The sequence below is a fragment of the Daldinia childiae genome, assembly GCF_008694065.1.
Source record: "Daldinia childiae strain JS-1345 chromosome Unknown Scaffold6, whole genome shotgun sequence".
NCBI lineage: Eukaryota > Fungi > Ascomycota > Sordariomycetes > Xylariales > Hypoxylaceae > Daldinia > Daldinia childiae.
Genome location: NW_022984647.1, coordinates 309,949 through 325,532, shown reverse-complemented (window position 1 = coordinate 325,532; position 15,584 = coordinate 309,949). Strand labels below are relative to the sequence as shown.

Genomic DNA, 15,584 nt, shown 5'->3' with positions numbered 1-15,584 from the left:
TCGGAGTAGGCATCTACCTATTCAAGCCCTTCCATATTCTCGCTATCTTCTCCTCGGCCGTTGGTATTGGGCGAGACGCCGTCCTTGAACCACTTCTGGAAGTTCTCGTTGACCTTCTGGACCTCGTCCTGACTCATCCCCCGCATCCAAGCATTATTCATAACCATCTTCTCTCGGAACCGCTGCTCGCGATGTTCAGTGATAGCGCGGCGGTACTCCTCAACCGCGGCCTTGTCCTTGTCATCCTCGGGTTCTGTTGAATAGACAAAGAACTCGGACGTGTCCTTTTCCCAGACGATCTTATTGGAGTTAAGGCAAATACGTAAGACTAAGCCTTCGTTGTACATGAGAGGCTTCGGCACATTGCCATCGTCGGAATCAGCTTCGGTCGATGGCAAGTTGCGAGCAAGGACTGTCTTCTGAAGGCGAGAGCGAGGTACCCCCTCAGTAGGCTCTACGCGCATGTACGAGGAGATGTAATACTGCCATCTGTCGCGCAGTTCCATCTCATCCATGTAAAACGTCGTCTCATCACGTTGCAGCCATCGCGCTGTAGCTTCGCGCTTATGTGGAAACTATATGTAATGATTAGCAGCTGAGTAGACATAATTAGCAGAGAGAACAGTACTTACCCAGCAAATAACGAACATGTCGCCATCCTTAATACACTTCTCGGCGTACTTGCGAGCGCTAATCTCTGTTTGGTAACTGGTCACATCATTATGACGATTGTTTAGGAAGTGGTGAATGAGATCTGGCGTCTTCTCTTTTGAGTCGAGACTGGTGCACGTCAGGGAGAGACGACATAACGTCTTCAAGAGGTCTTGGATTGTATATAAAGTCCAGCCCTTCTTGAGATAATAATGACGTAGTACTTCTTGATATCGATTCTCATCAATCTCTCCGGTGATATAATCTTCAATAAGTTCGACCGTCTTTGGCCAGAACGAGGCAGGTTCATTCTCATCGAAGTAGTTAAGCTCATTGACGGCAATACCAAGATCCTTAGCAGGCTTCTTGCTCTTCGATCGGGCAATTTCTTGCAAGACGCTCTCCTTGCTCTCCTTAACGTCCTTAAGACGCTTGTATAGCGTCTGGAACACGGTGAAGAATACATAAATAGTCTGGTTGCAAAAGAAGTTGTACCACGGACGAGGGAAGAGTCCATCGGCTCTCAACTCGCCGTCAGTATCTAGGAGCGGATTATCACCCTTTACAACCGTCGCTCGAGGTACTGTAGGTAGCCACCGCTCGTTGGATTGTTCAGTAGGGAGGGAATCCTCTGGGGCGTCCGCCATCTCTTCTTCGTTCGCAGACCCAGCGTCCGGGGTTGTCTCTTTGCTACCAGATGCAGCACTATCCTCCTTTTGGGTCCTAGTCTTGGCACCGTTACGGCCAGGATCTAAAACGCCGCGGAGCAAGTCGGATCTCTTGCCATTGCGTCGGGCACGACCGTTAGTTAGCTCTGCAGGAAGCTGTTCCTCGGTATCTTCTTCGCCAGACTCGCGATCAATATCATGGAGCCGATCCTGCACTTTTTCTTCTGACAATTCGAAGAAACGTGGGATAAACCACTCAAAGAATTCAACGATCCGCTCCTTTTCAGAGGTACTATGGTGGCCATTATTCGTACCGTAGAGAACCATGAATCGGAGTAGGTCTAAGATGACCTCCTGGTCACCCAGCTCATATGCGAACTGATGTCGTGGTATTTTATTCTTCGAGCTGCGCAAGCGTCGTTGTTCTTCGTGTTTTGTCTTAATGACATCCACTAGATGTTTGGCAGAGAGAGTCCGCTTGTCAGTCTGTTTAACTTGGATACCCATGTGGTCAAGACTTTTGAGGTGCATGATCTCCGTCTGCGCCTGCCATACTTTTTCCCACTCTCTCTGCGTGAATCGCCACTCCTCGTCCTTTTGCTTAAGCCGCGCAAGGACGACGGGAACAACAGCGAAGGGATCCGTAAACATGTCGCTAACAACATCAAGACCCTTCTCATTACCGTAGATCTTCTTCAGGACACGCTTGAAGATTGAGGTGCTGGAGCCTCCGAGTCCTGCCGGCATCTGGAACGTTTCTCGTTCCTGAGGAGTCAAGTTCAGCATCTGCTGAGCAATAGGTTCGAGTAACTGTATGCACTTGACATTGGCCTCGATATTGAAATCATAATCGTGTCGCTCTTCCTCGATGCGATGAAGGCCCTCTTCGAAGGCGTTCTTTCGATGAGCAACAAAGCCCGAATCTTCCGAGGCCCAGGTAGGGTGGGATGCCCACTCGTCGTTGAGGACAGCGTTGCACATCTCGTCCCGGCCGCCACACGGCTTGAGTTTTTCCTACAGCGGTACTGTTAGCGGATGGTGTTACCTTTAGAGACATGAACATGACTTACCCTGCGAGGTAGCAACCTGTAGCTCGGTCCAATAGCCCGGCAGTTGCTCAGTGAAACCTTCTCCGTAGGCGGCCTAGGCCTATTCTCGATGATCTCGTCAAGACCCTCATATCCCACAAAATTCTTGAACCAACCCATCAGTTCAGCACTGCCTCCGATGAACTGACTGGATTTATGAACGAGATCATTGGTGTCAATCAAACTCTGAGAGTACATGTTGCAGAGCTTCAAGAACTCATTCATTGTAGACCTATTTCCGATAAACTTCTTAACTTTCTCGAAGAATCCCAGTTCATCTGCAGTCGCGTTTGCCGACGAGGTGGGAGGGAGAGGTTCAGGAAGGACCGGAGTGAGTGTGGGCTCGATCGATTGCACGTCCGCTGTAAGAGGTTTGTGATTAAGTTTCGGTCGCTTGTTAGCAGGACCTACTCCAGGAATTGAGCGTGATCCAGGAGCAGGACTATCAGCAACAGCAGGTGCAGGAGGCGCGGTCTGCTTCTCATTACGAGGCCGTTTTTTATTATCTTTGCTTGCGCTGGCAGGAGGCGCAAAGTTCCCGACGGGAGGCATCTTCTGGCCGTCCCTCATGTTATGTCCAGGCTGCGGCGTGGTCTGAGTGAGGCCGGTCATGGCGAACATGTCTTCGGGTTTCGCACCGTTACCCTTATTCGAAGCCGCAGACTCCGGTAGGAATTGCTTAAAATCTTCTAAAAGGTCTGGTGCAGTATTGAAGAGGGTAGTGACTTGGGCATAGACGTCTTGTATTGGTTTCTGCTCTCGTTGGTAGGTCTGTAAAATCTCGAGAAACTGCTTGTAGATTTCGGGTTTATCTTGGAAGCGGTTCTGCGTGCACAAGTTAACAAGTTAGCAAGTTTTGTTCAAGTATTCCACCGTGCAAATTTTTGTGGGGTTAAAAGAACTGTTTGTTAATGTGCTTTTGTTCATGTGCTTTTGACTTTTGAATTATTAACTCACCTTGATTTTATTCACATAGCTAATAGCATGATTGAATTCAACTGGACCGCGCTTTTCGATATTCGCTTGCTGATTTCCACTACCAGGCACCCCTTGCGAACCACCTGGAGTTGGTGTGAGAGCGTTCCGAGTTGTTGGCGCGTTAGGCGTAGTAGAATTATTTTGTATCTGAGATGTACCACGATGCTGTTGATTTCCACCAGTTGCACCATCAAACTCTGTAGGCTGACCTGGAGCAGCTCTGAACAAGCTTTGACTATTTGGCGCGGGGGCGCTAAAAGAGGTTTCTGGGCTTTCGATGCTGTGCTGCGGTTGCGGTTGCGGTTGCGGTTGCGGCTGTGGATGTTGTTGTTGCTGTTGCTGTTGCTGCTGCTGCTGCCAGTTGCTCGTCCGGTGGTTGAAAAAAGGTCCGTTCGTTCCCGGTTGGCCATGCGCCCCGTCGCCTTGGTTTGCTCTGCCTGTAATCGATTGAACTGTCGTTCCCATTGGCGTAGTAACGCGAATTGTATTTGGATCGTTTCCTGCACCACATTCGATTCTATATCCGGGAGGGAGAAAAGTGTTAAATCCTTGAATGAGATTTGGATGGCCGGCAAAAAGTTCTGATACGCGGTTGATGACACCAGGTGTGTCAATTCTAGCCCTTGGGTCAGCTTATTCACATCATAATTATCTCGGTATGTCGACTAACGTTTGACTCTTAAAGTCTTTCATAATATCAAGGAATTTATTATATACGTCCGGTTGGTCGGCAAATTGCACCTTGACCTGGTCTAAGTAGCTGAGGGCGTCCTGAGAAGACTATACATTAGTGCATAAAGCAGACAAACAATCGGATCCAAATATGTGCAAGCAATTGAAGATTATCAAGATGAAAGGGTCATTTCCCATGAGGCTCAAAAGGGTTATTACCCATACGCTTTTCATAGACTTGAGAGGATGTTTGAGTAAGGGAGCAGGGAAGTAAAATGATAGGGTAAGTGTATATAGTGTAAAATAATATTCCTAGCGGCGGGAACAGCAAGTACCCGTCCCACATAAAGAGATGATGAACACGAAAACAGAAGCCTGGGTAGGTCTGCTGTCGAGAATCTTCATATGATGATAAATGATAATACGATAAATGTATTGGACTTACATTAAGTATAGGTTGCTGCCCCTGTGGCATACCACTAGCACTACCATTGGGTAATGGGTGACTTCCTGGTATCCCAGCGCCATTCCCACCGAACGGTATACCCTGTGAGGTTCGGTTGCCTTCTTGTTGCAACGGACCACCAAATAGATGTGCTGCAGGTCCCGAAGAGCCAGAAGGGCCGGAATTGTGACCACCTATAGCTCCAAACATCTGGCTCGATGCATTCTGGGCATTATGCGGGAGTGTACGGTTCGACTCAGCTTGCAATGGACCGCCAAACGTGTTTACAGGACCGGAGGGAACACCGAGAGGGATAGGAGGTCCCGAACCCCCATGAGTCGCTAGAAGACCTCCAGGACTATGGATGGCACCGGGGAGTCGCGAGGCGACGGGCTGATGGATTTGTAATGACGCGGTATTGCTCTGGCGGGGAGTCCCAACAGGGAACTGCTCTCTCTGGTGTCGCTCGGCCGACTCGCGGTCGCGATGCGACATTTCCTCAGAATGGGAATTCATTTCGCTTCAAAATCGCGGATCTGATAGTTTAAAAGGTCAGTTAAACTGATTTGTTACGTGCTGAAATGCGCGCGTTGTTGCGAGCGAAACCCAATGAAGCCACTCAGGAGATAGACAGACCGAGAGTCAACCCTGGAAGCCATCCATCCAAGAAAAAGGAGAAGGGATAAATCGCGCTCCTCAGTAACTAGAATGAACTTACTTTCTACATGGATACTATTCTATCGATGAGAACAAGGCGCGGTATAAGATGATATCTTTTAATTTATGGTGAGAAGGAAAAAAGCTGAATGAGATCAAGCCGCGACAGCTTGGAGACAAGGTTTCTGCCGTGCGATCAGCGGCGGCCGATAACAAGCAAAGTGGCTCTCTTTATTTTATTATGACAGTCACATGGAGATAAGAGAGCAAGCGGGCTTCTTATTGCACCAAATTAAGTTTAGCGTTTGATGGAGATTTAGGAGCTATGTAATACCTACTACGTATACCGACCTCGGTCATATGTAGAACCTTAGCTTAGGTACTTCTGTATAATTCACTTGGTCTAAGGGGAGCTTCAAAATCCTACTATATACCTTATTTTAGAGTATTTTATTATCACTACTATAAGAATATTAAGGGCTTATATACAGGAGACCAAACAATATTATAAATTTTCATTACCGAAGAGACTTCCTTACATAGGTGATAGATATCAAACATTTAACTGGCCCAAATCCGACCATATTTGCTTGTACATATGTAGCTAAGTCAAAAAGCCATAAGCCTAAGCAAATCCCCAATAGCTACCTATTATGTAAGTCCAGAAGTTATCTATACTAACTAGTTACTGGTAGATTGTATCCTCCTAAGCTCCATTCATAAACCAAACCAATAATTAGCAAAACCATCCCAACAAAATACATCATAGACCATAGCTATATAGTGGTCGCTCATCAACTCTAATAAAGGTAATCAAGTTACCAAAGTCATATCATACCACTCACTGAAACTTTAGCGCTTAAACGTAGTTACGTACTCCGTTTAGGATCCATAGCTCACCATTCCCAACTCGGCTCGCGATACTATCTACTTGGATCCCGTCAGGTTGGATCTAAAATCGTCAGCTGTATATTCACTATTACAACGCCAAAAAAGTGACTCACCACTCTAACACCATCTTTCATCTCCCACCATATTTCTCTATCCCCGTCAAGTAGCGTCTTGACCTTCTCCCCCTCCTGCCAAGGGCTGACAGAGACTACATGTGCCTCCACGAACCTCATCATATTCCTATGAGCCCTATCTTGTCCGTCCTCGCCCTCATATGCGTTAGCACCTAGCGCATCGTAGTCCTTGGGGTCTTCCCAGGGTTTGCGCGGTAGCTTCTCGACGGCCGAATTCCGCGGGGCAAGGACGGTGCTATTTTTCGAGGAGTCGTCAAGGCGGGAGGATATCGAGGCGATGTCGCGGGTGAATCCAGCAAATATATTGATGCTACGGTCTCGACCCATCACGTCAGATATAAGAACTCCTCCTTGGGGAGGTGGCTGCTCGGAACCTCCAGGTTGTTGTGATGGTGGCATGACGGGACCAATGTCCATGAGGGGCTTCTGGGCGTTAGATTTCATTTGTATACCGTAAGGCAGAGCGACGTGTTGGGCGGATACTGTCGCTGTTAGCAGTTGGAGGCAATATAACGCCAAAAGCTTCATATTTCTAGAAGCTAAATAGTAAAAGAAGGGTATTTGCGATCGTATGTAAGTTATAAGATGTATTAAATGGTGGAGGAAAATCAATCCAGTCGCTCGGGTTCTAGATAAGGTTCCACTAACTTTTAGGTACCCTTAGCGTACCCCGGCATGACATCACCCTTCGAGACAATGAAGCACCTGATCCCCGTCCAATACATCCCTTACGTACCTTTTCTAACACATTCATTCCACTATGTATACCTACCTAACACTCACACATGTGTATGATCAAGATCAAACCTACCGTAAGATTATCATGGTATATTCGTATAAACTTTAGGTAGCTAAGAGTCAGGGCTGGTATAATTACGTGACTTTATAGTACGATATAAATGAAGCAGATGGTAAATTGTTTGCAGCTCCCCCTTGCTTAAACTATCTTAAGGTAGCCTCAATCGACTTTAGCGAATAATACCTAGGTATTGTTAATTTAAAGAACATATAATAAGGATGCTATTGCTTAGTAAATATATACTTGCATTGCAGCACATGCAATAGGCTAAATATAGCATTATTTGATTAACTACTAATTAAGACTAAACATCTCTACACTCCAGAAAGTTATCCTAATGCTACCACCACTGCCACTACATCTAGGTAAATATCGAAAGCGTATAAAAAGAAAACGCGAAAGAGGGGTGGAATGAGGATTTGTGAGATGTCTTAAACTAATATTATCCGATAAACATTAATTCCAAGGTCAATGGACATAAAGACGGGATGTTCGAACCCCATCGCGTACATATGAAAAGCCACAGCATGCTACTATGCTGGCTACTGATGCTGTTATCTCTCAATAGATACAACGTTATACAGCACTAGCCATCCTCGACCACAAGCGAATTTCTATATATCGAGAGCTAATGCCATATTTTAAGAAACTCATTCTATTGTTCAGCCAAGTAGAGCAGCAGATATAGAAGAAAAAATGTGGTTGATCAACACCAAAACTCTAGAGCTCGAATTTGTTGCGAGCCTTAAGGAGCGCTCTTACGCCGTATTATCACATACGTGGGAGGATGAAGAAGTGACCTTCCAACAGTTTTCAGATAGCACAAAACGCGCGTCGACTATACAACTGCGCGGATTTGCCAAGATTGCGAAGACATGTCAATTGGCCAGAGACAAACACATGCTGGACTATGCCTGGGTAGACACCTGCTGTATTGATAAGACAAGCAGCACCGAACTATCCGAGGCCATTAACTGTATGTTCAAATGGTATCAAGAGGCAGCTGTATGTTTCGTATGGCTTTCTGATATGGTCCTCGAACCGGCTGATTTATGGGATACTCCACTTGGACCATATAAGAGAATCACTTCGAATGTGTTAAGAAAGTGTAAGTGGACTACAAGAGGCTGGACGCTTCAAGAGCTATTAGCGCCAAGCGTCGTCGAATTCTACGACAGGAATTGGGATTTTGTCGGCACCAAGGACTCGTGGCTGTTAGACCCCATATCAGAAGTTACCGGAATCGAGCCTGAATTCTTGACCCGTAACTACTTAATCTGGTCTGCCCCGGTTGGTATTCGGATGCAATGGGCCGCCAAGAGAAAGACAACACGACCAGAGGATATAGCGTACTGTCTTCTGGGTATTTTCGAAATCAATATGCCCCTATTATACGGCGAGGGGGATAAGGCATTTCTTCGACTTCAAGAAGAGATCTGCAAGCAGACTCACGACTTATCTCTATTTGCATGGACAGCACGATCAGGCTATGTTTCTTCTTCCTTATTTGACTGTTATCGCGGCATCTTCGCCATTCACCCATGTGAATTCACAGGACTGCAGGGGCTAAAACGCGAGAGCGTTAGTAGAATCTTTCGCGGCGAGGTCACCATCACCAACAAAGGTCTCCGTCTCGATGACGTCCAGTTATATAGGGCGCCTAATGATACATTGATATTACCACTCGGTTATACTGGCCCGCACCCTAATGATAAAGGCGAAAAATCATCTTACGGCATATATATCAGATTAACTCTTGATGGATACATCCGCAAACACCCAGGCGTCCTCGCCATACTATCGGGCGACCGTACCACTGATATACCAGCACACCGCATATATATTAGGAAACAGTCAATCACACCATGGACATGCCACGAACTAATACAAGATAAATATATCGGCGTGCTACTTTTCCGATTCGAGGGGCAGCTAGCTTCTAAAATCGTTAAAGTAATACCGCAAGAATCATTTGACTACAGTCTGAACGCATTTATAACTGGGGGTAAAAATTTCTTCGGCTACCTACGGCTGACTGTAGGCGGTGTTGACGTCGTGGTCGTATGTTGGCTAAGAATGTATCTTTCAAAGTACTCTACCACTATGACACCCGATGTCAAGTATGGCTTTGCTATCGAGGGCAAAGATGGCTGGGACAGGTTAAAGACAATGCGCCTCGAGACCGAAATAACCAATCACGCAGGCCAGGATGGGACCATCTTATCTCTTTTACCAAACGACAAATTAAGCTACTCCGATGGTAGTATTATCACTTCACTCGGTTCATCAAACATAAGTATGGCCATGCATACTTTTACAAAAGGCCAAAATAGCCATTTAATGGTCGCGTTTTCAAAGAAAAAGAAGAGGAGTCTTTTCCGTTAACCTTAGGTACCTATATATCACCTCATCTCTACCCTACGTTTCCACCGTAAGAACTTTAGCAGATACACAGATACATAGGCGTAGCGGATCTTCCAGCTAAGGTGATGACAAATACCGCCTTTTGCTTTTATTCAGCGAACAAAGATGACGCCGGAAGTAGATTATGGGTGACTGGGTCTGACTAGGGGTTACGCAAGTCATAAATCATAGTCCTCGCGTTGGATAAGCTGAGTTATTATCGTTCCGCACACTTACGCGCGTTAAAGATATGGCGTATCTACATTTCTTTGATCATGCCCGACGATTATGTGGCGGTCAGCCATTCGTCACTTCTCAACCTAGTCGCCGATGATGGGGATCTTTATTAGGCTTTCCCGCTCAACCAAGTCTACGAGAAAAGTACCTCAAAACTAAACTTTCCTAAACAACCTCATAATAATGAAAATCATCCATATTCAACCTACGAACATATCGCCATGCCTGCCTCCGCTTCGGAATTAGTTGCTACCATCAGGGGTTGGACCCAGTGCGTCAACGAGAAGAGATGGAACGATCTGCCTAAATACGTGCATTCGACATACAACCAGAATGACATAGAATATACGCCTGAATCGTGGGCTATACACCTTAGGGAGCACGTAGCTCCTCAGCTTGGAGGAGATATCATCATTAACGAAGACAGTATTATTGTAGACGAGAATACTCAATGTGCCTCGTTCTCGATATGGGTCAAATTCAAACCGGAAGTACCTCTCCTAGGCTACCTACCAAAGGGCCGCGATATCTTACTAGTGGAACGAGGCTTTGTTTGGTTTACGGATGGCAAGCTGTCGAAAGCTTTACTCGCGGTGAATAGCGACGACATACGCAAGCAACTAGCTGATCCTGACGCCAACTTTATGCCTAATCTTATCAATGAGGATCCCGTTCCTAAGATAGAAGCGCCACTGCCCCGCAAGAAGCTCGAGGAAATTTATAGAGCCTACGTCGACAGCTTTAACGCCCGCCGAACCCAGTCGGAGTATGCCAAGTATGTCCACCGGCCAGAAGCGGCACTCAATAACAAGACCTTGGCTCGTCGCATTATGGACGACACGGTGACGGCCATCCCGGACCTTCAAGTGCAGATTCACACCCTGATAGCTGATGAAGAATCACAACGCGTAGCAGTGTGGCTGAAGTTTACTGGAACACCGGTTAAGGAATATGCCGGATTAGTAGTCGATGGTAATGCAGTTCAATTCACCGAGCATGCGACTTATCAGTTTGTGGACGGCAAAATCCAACGAATCTGGGGATTCATGGACTGGGACGAGGCGAGACAACAGCAAAGACCCGCGGGGCCAAAACCTATACCGGTACTTTAGGAGTTGACGTCAAGGCTTGACATGATATGTGTGTTTATGTTGATATTTCGGGTTTCTATTTCGAACAAAAATCTCTCTAGGTTCTAGGATATCAAACAGTACTAGACTAGAAGACGCCTTATATTTAGATATTCTTTTTCGAGGACAGCAATAATATTATTTATTCTTTACGAACTTATAAATCTCACAAGCCAAAATCGTTTTTTACCATGTTAGGAGGTAGTCTTCATGAGAACTAGGTCTCTAAGCTAACGATGCGGCTACCCGTGGAATGCAGATGGACATCCCGCATTTTTCACATGCTAAAATGCTACACCTTAGTCAATCCTAGTTTGGTTATGGTTATTATCATAGTTCTGCAGTGAAGGACTAGCCGTCAGCAACTCCAGATTTAGATCAGCTGCCATGCGACCAGTCTTGTTATTGCGTATTAAAGAGAATCATCTGACACGCGAGACTCTTTTGTGGGGGAGACGCCGCTTTCGTCTTGCCGGTCCGGGGCGCAGCCTTTTTTTTTTTTTTTTTGGGAGGAAGAATCACATGTGTTCATGTCTGTCAGACTTTATGTTGCATGTATCCAATTGTATTCGTGCTAAATCATCCGATTATATACTTGACACATATTCTGTCACTCCAACAAAAGGGGGTTCCTGATAATCCCATCTCATCCCCATGGGTTCCCGCCGTACAAGGTTTAATCGTCTAGCTCGTGACTGTGGGGAAGAAGCTTTAGAACCGTCGACTTTGCCCCCATAAACATTTTTGAATGTGGAGGGATGCGGACAGTGGACACGACATATGTAACAAACCTCGGCATTCTGGTCAAAATGTACCGGATAATTCGGTGTACATAAGTACGCGCGACTGGGGCCGCTAGTGACATCACCTCCTCGGCCGAATATTGTGCGAAGGTCATGTACCTTTATTTCTATTCAACCACCTGGATGTGAGTAGCCACAGTAATAAAAACTGGAAAAATACTTGTATATCTTATATTAGATGAATCAAGTTGCGAGAATAGCAAATTGTACGCATTTCGCTGCAGAAACGGACTATGAGTAAGAAGTACCAATTACGACCAAGTACATACACGCGAGTACCGGGATAGGTACCTGTCTGATCCCTGATGCACTAAGAGTTGACCTCGGCACGCCCGCGCACGAATCAGAGTGTCAGCAATTCAAAGTAGGGCAGCTTCGACTCGGCCTAGAAGGTCAGCTAGTAAAACAGTTACAACGAAATATCAAGCCCCGACATCCCTTTCGCATTTCTTCTTTTTCATCTTAACATTTTCAAGCTATTTCTCATACTCTCCTCTCATTTCTTCTGCCACCTTTACATCATTCCCATCAGTAGCCAGGCAGTCCCATATAATATATCACATCAATCAAAATGGCACCTCGAGTAATTGTCGTTGGTGGTGGCTGTAAGTTTCAATTCCCTCCCCGCTCCTCGTGAGCGTCACCATTCTGGCGATAATGAGTTAACAATTACATAGTGGCCGGTCTGAGTGCTGCACACACAATTTACTTGGCCGGCGGTAATGTTACGGTCCTTGATAAGCAAGGTGAGAATTGAGCTTACTTAGTGTACGATTCAATGAGCTTGGAAACTAATTTGTTTATTTTAGGTTTCTTCGGAGGAAACTCAACTAAGGCCACATCGGGAATCAACGGTGCTTTAACGCGGACACAGGTTGATAATAACATCAAGGACAGCGTAAAGCAGTTCTACGATGATACCCTTAAATCCGCACGAGACCAGGCTAGGCCCGATCTCATCAAGGTCCTCACCTACAAATCCGCAGCCGCAGTTGAGTGGTTACAAGATGTCTTCAACCTAGACCTAACTTTGGTTTCGCGACTTGGGTGAGTCGAGAAAATATGCCATTGATCTCTCCTATTTATGCTAATTACTTCGATAGTGGTCACTCTCAACCCAGGACACACCGAGGGCACGATGCCAAGTTCCCTGGTATGGCTATCACATACGCCTTGATGCAGAGGTTAGAAGAGCTCGCCGAGACCGAACCCGAGCGCGTCCAGATTATCAAGAAGGCTCGCGTCACAGGTTTAAATAAGGATGGTAACAAGGTCACCGGTGTCACATACGAATCCAGCGGCGAGAGCGCTACTCTTGAGGGCCCTGTCGTTCTAGCTACTGGTGGTTACGCCGCAGACTTTGGCGAGAACTCGTTGTTGCAAAAGCACAGGCCCGATACCATCGGCCTCGCCACTACCAACGGCTCACACGCCACCGGTGACGGTCAGAAGATGGTTATGGCTATCGGTGGAAACGGAATTGACATGGACAAGGTTCAGGTTCACCCTACGGGTCTCGTCGACCCCAAGGACCCTGGCTCGAAGTGGAAGTTCTTGGCTGCCGAGGCCCTGCGTGGTGAGGGTGGTCTCTTGCTCAATGCTGACGGTGACCGATTCTGCGATGAGCTCGGTCACCGAGATTACGTCTCGGGCATGATGTGGAAGGAGAAGGACAAGGGCAAGTTCCCCATCCGACTAGTGCTCAACTCCAAGGCTTCCAATGTTTTGGACTTCCACACCCGCCACTACTCTGGTCGTGGCCTGATGAAGAAGATAACCGGTAAGCAACTTGCTAAGGAGATCGGTTGCTCTCCCGAGCATCTCCAGAAGACATTCACCACCTATAATGCTATCGCCGATGGTAAGCAGAAGGACCCTTGGGGTAAGAAGTTCTTCCACAACTTGCCTCTGGATATCAATGACGACTTCCACGTCTCATTGATGGAGCCAGTCCTTCACTTCACCATGGGTGGTATCGAGATCAACGACAAGGCCCAGGTCCTAAACAAGGATCAGAAGCCTTTCGATGGCCTATACGCCTGTGGTGAGTTGGCTGGTGGTGTCCACGGTGCGAACCGACTTGGTGGTTCCTCACTTCTAGGCTGTGTCGTCTACGGCCGCGTTGCTGGAGACTCGGCCAGCAACTACTTATTCCAGCAGGCTCTCACAGGTTCTGCTGGAGCTGCTCAGCGTCTTGGACAAATCTCCTTACACATCGACCCGTCTCAACCGGGTAAGGTATCCGTCGAGTGGGGAAGTGGTGCTTCCAGCTCCTCGTCATCCGGAGGTCCTGGTCAAAAGACTAGTGCTACCGGCCCTACTCCGACTGCGGAGGGTGGCAAGTCATCCCAGCCTGCAGCAAAGGCCCAGAGCGCAAAAGCATTTGCGGTGCCGGAGAAGGAGTTCACATTAGAAGAGGTAGCCAAGCACAACAAAAAGGAGGACCTCTGGGTTGTCGTCAAGGGTGTCGTCATGGATCTGACGAACTGGCTCGAAGAGCACCCCGGCGGTCCTCAGGCTATCATGAACTTCATGGGTCGGGATGCGACAGAAGAATTTGAGATGCTACACGACGATGAAGTCATCCCCAAGTACGCACCTCAACAAGTAATAGGGCGCGTTAAGGGACAGAAGATCACTCTCGAATTCTAAGCAAACGATCAGTCGGGCGGCGCTTTGGGAATTGCTTTATATTTGCAAATAGCATTTCGATTTTTAATCATTACTCCCCCGCGTAATGAGATACGCGAGAGGCACCCAGACTCATTCGGGTGAATAGTAAAATTAGCTAGGCGAGGCGCTTCTTGTTGCATTAGGCCGATGGCCTGGCTGTATTGATAGTATAGGACTACGTCAGATGTATTAGCATTTAGGAATATATCACTTGGGTTATGTTGTTTTAAGCTTTAGCTTTGTCTTTATTAATTTGACTCTTTGACTCTGTGTATTGATATGACATGCCTTATATGCTGTATTGTAAGGTGATCAAATCTTGATATGTAGGAACTCGTCGGATAGGTTTACGGTAGTAATGTTTACAAGAGCATCATCCTAGGGCATGGTATATAACCTTATAACCTTCCCCATCGTGATCACTATCTACGTCGACTGCTTTCAATACACGACCTTCAGACTTCAACCTAACAATCCGTCAAGTATTCTCTAAAAAGATATTTTCTGTCCCCTGTAGAAGGTTGAGGTTCGATTTCGAACAAAACCGAACACAGCAATACTCAATATCGCTTAAATCGATTGCACCCGTGAGAATGAGTCGTGGAATGCCTCCTGATAAAACCCTATACTTATTGCGATATACTGGACTGATTTGTACGTACAGCCACCTAAGCATTCTCATGTAGCTAATAGCCAATGATTACGACGCTTCTAGATAGCCTCCTAGGAAGATTTATGGGAGTAGTAAGTTTAACATGGTTAGATCCTATGGTGTTATGAGCAATCGTGGGAATGGGATGAAGTGCAATAGAGAAGATTCTAAGGTATTTGGGGTGTATTAGGGGCTATCCGAGTTTCTTAGGACATATACACGGTGACGTGTGGTGCTGATGCATATTCTTTTTAGCTATAATCTGATTCCTAGCTTCTCAAAACATCCTCATTCTGTCCCTCAGTTTACTAGGCTGCTGTTACAGACTAACCTATGAGAAAGGAGTAGGCCAGAGGCTCTTGTGGATGGTGTGACGGGCTGCTGCTGAGACCGTTCACGATATTTGTTACTTGTCTCACAATATGCATCCTAGCTATAGGCATCGACGTCTAATACTCTGATTTACTAGAGCTAAGTTCATATTATTGACAATAATGTTTATATACATGGATACCGGATATGAATCATATCTATGCGTATAGGAGCTAGGCGAATAGATGACACATTATACACATACTGTTAGATTTCCATTACTACATGCGAGTCGAACTTAACAGCTCTAGCTAACACACCCAGCTGATAACAGTCTCGGGGTCTATGCCAGGAAGAATCGTAGTCATGCGGGTTGATTCGTTGGCTATGT

General features: G+C 46.5%; 5 protein-coding genes across 5 annotated transcripts; 3 read left to right on the top strand and 2 right to left on the bottom strand.

Moving 5' to 3' along the window:
- Positions 1–17: 17 nt before the first annotated feature.
- On the bottom strand, positions 18–5,018 carry GL218_05996 (Transcriptional regulatory protein SIN3; the record flags this gene model as incomplete). The annotated part of the gene is made up of 6 exons (XM_033582691.1): positions 18–575; positions 633–2,333; positions 2,390–3,232; positions 3,365–4,001; positions 4,056–4,156; positions 4,503–5,018. 6 exons carry the CDS (start codon positions 5,016–5,018, stop codon positions 18–20), a joined length of 4,356 nt encoding a protein of 1,451 aa, XP_033433791.1.
- Positions 5,019–6,018: 1,000 nt separating this feature from the next.
- GL218_05995 (uncharacterized protein) lies at positions 6,019–6,712 on the bottom strand (the record flags this gene model as incomplete). Its single annotated transcript, XM_033582690.1, has 2 exons — positions 6,019–6,111; positions 6,164–6,712. 2 exons carry the CDS (start codon positions 6,710–6,712, stop codon positions 6,019–6,021), a joined length of 642 nt encoding a protein of 213 aa, XP_033433789.1.
- A 967-nt stretch (positions 6,713–7,679) lies between these two features.
- Positions 7,680–8,736, top strand: GL218_05994 (Vegetative incompatibility protein HET-E-1; the record flags this gene model as incomplete). The annotated part of the gene is made up of 2 exons (XM_033582689.1): positions 7,680–8,670; positions 8,732–8,736. The coding sequence occupies 2 exons, from the start codon at positions 7,680–7,682 to the stop codon at positions 8,734–8,736; spliced, it is 996 nt and encodes a 331-aa protein (XP_033433952.1).
- A 1,108-nt stretch (positions 8,737–9,844) lies between these two features.
- Positions 9,845–10,735, top strand: GL218_05993 (uncharacterized protein; the record flags this gene model as incomplete). Its single annotated transcript, XM_033582688.1, has 1 exon — positions 9,845–10,735. One exon carries the CDS (start codon positions 9,845–9,847, stop codon positions 10,733–10,735), a length of 891 nt encoding a protein of 296 aa, XP_033433794.1.
- A 1,392-nt stretch (positions 10,736–12,127) lies between these two features.
- On the top strand, positions 12,128–14,208 carry GL218_05992 (Fumarate reductase; the record flags this gene model as incomplete). Its single annotated transcript, XM_033582687.1, has 4 exons — positions 12,128–12,161; positions 12,234–12,302; positions 12,366–12,603; positions 12,660–14,208. 4 exons carry the CDS (start codon positions 12,128–12,130, stop codon positions 14,206–14,208), a joined length of 1,890 nt encoding a protein of 629 aa, XP_033433958.1.
- Between the last annotated feature and the right edge of the window lie 1,376 nt (positions 14,209–15,584).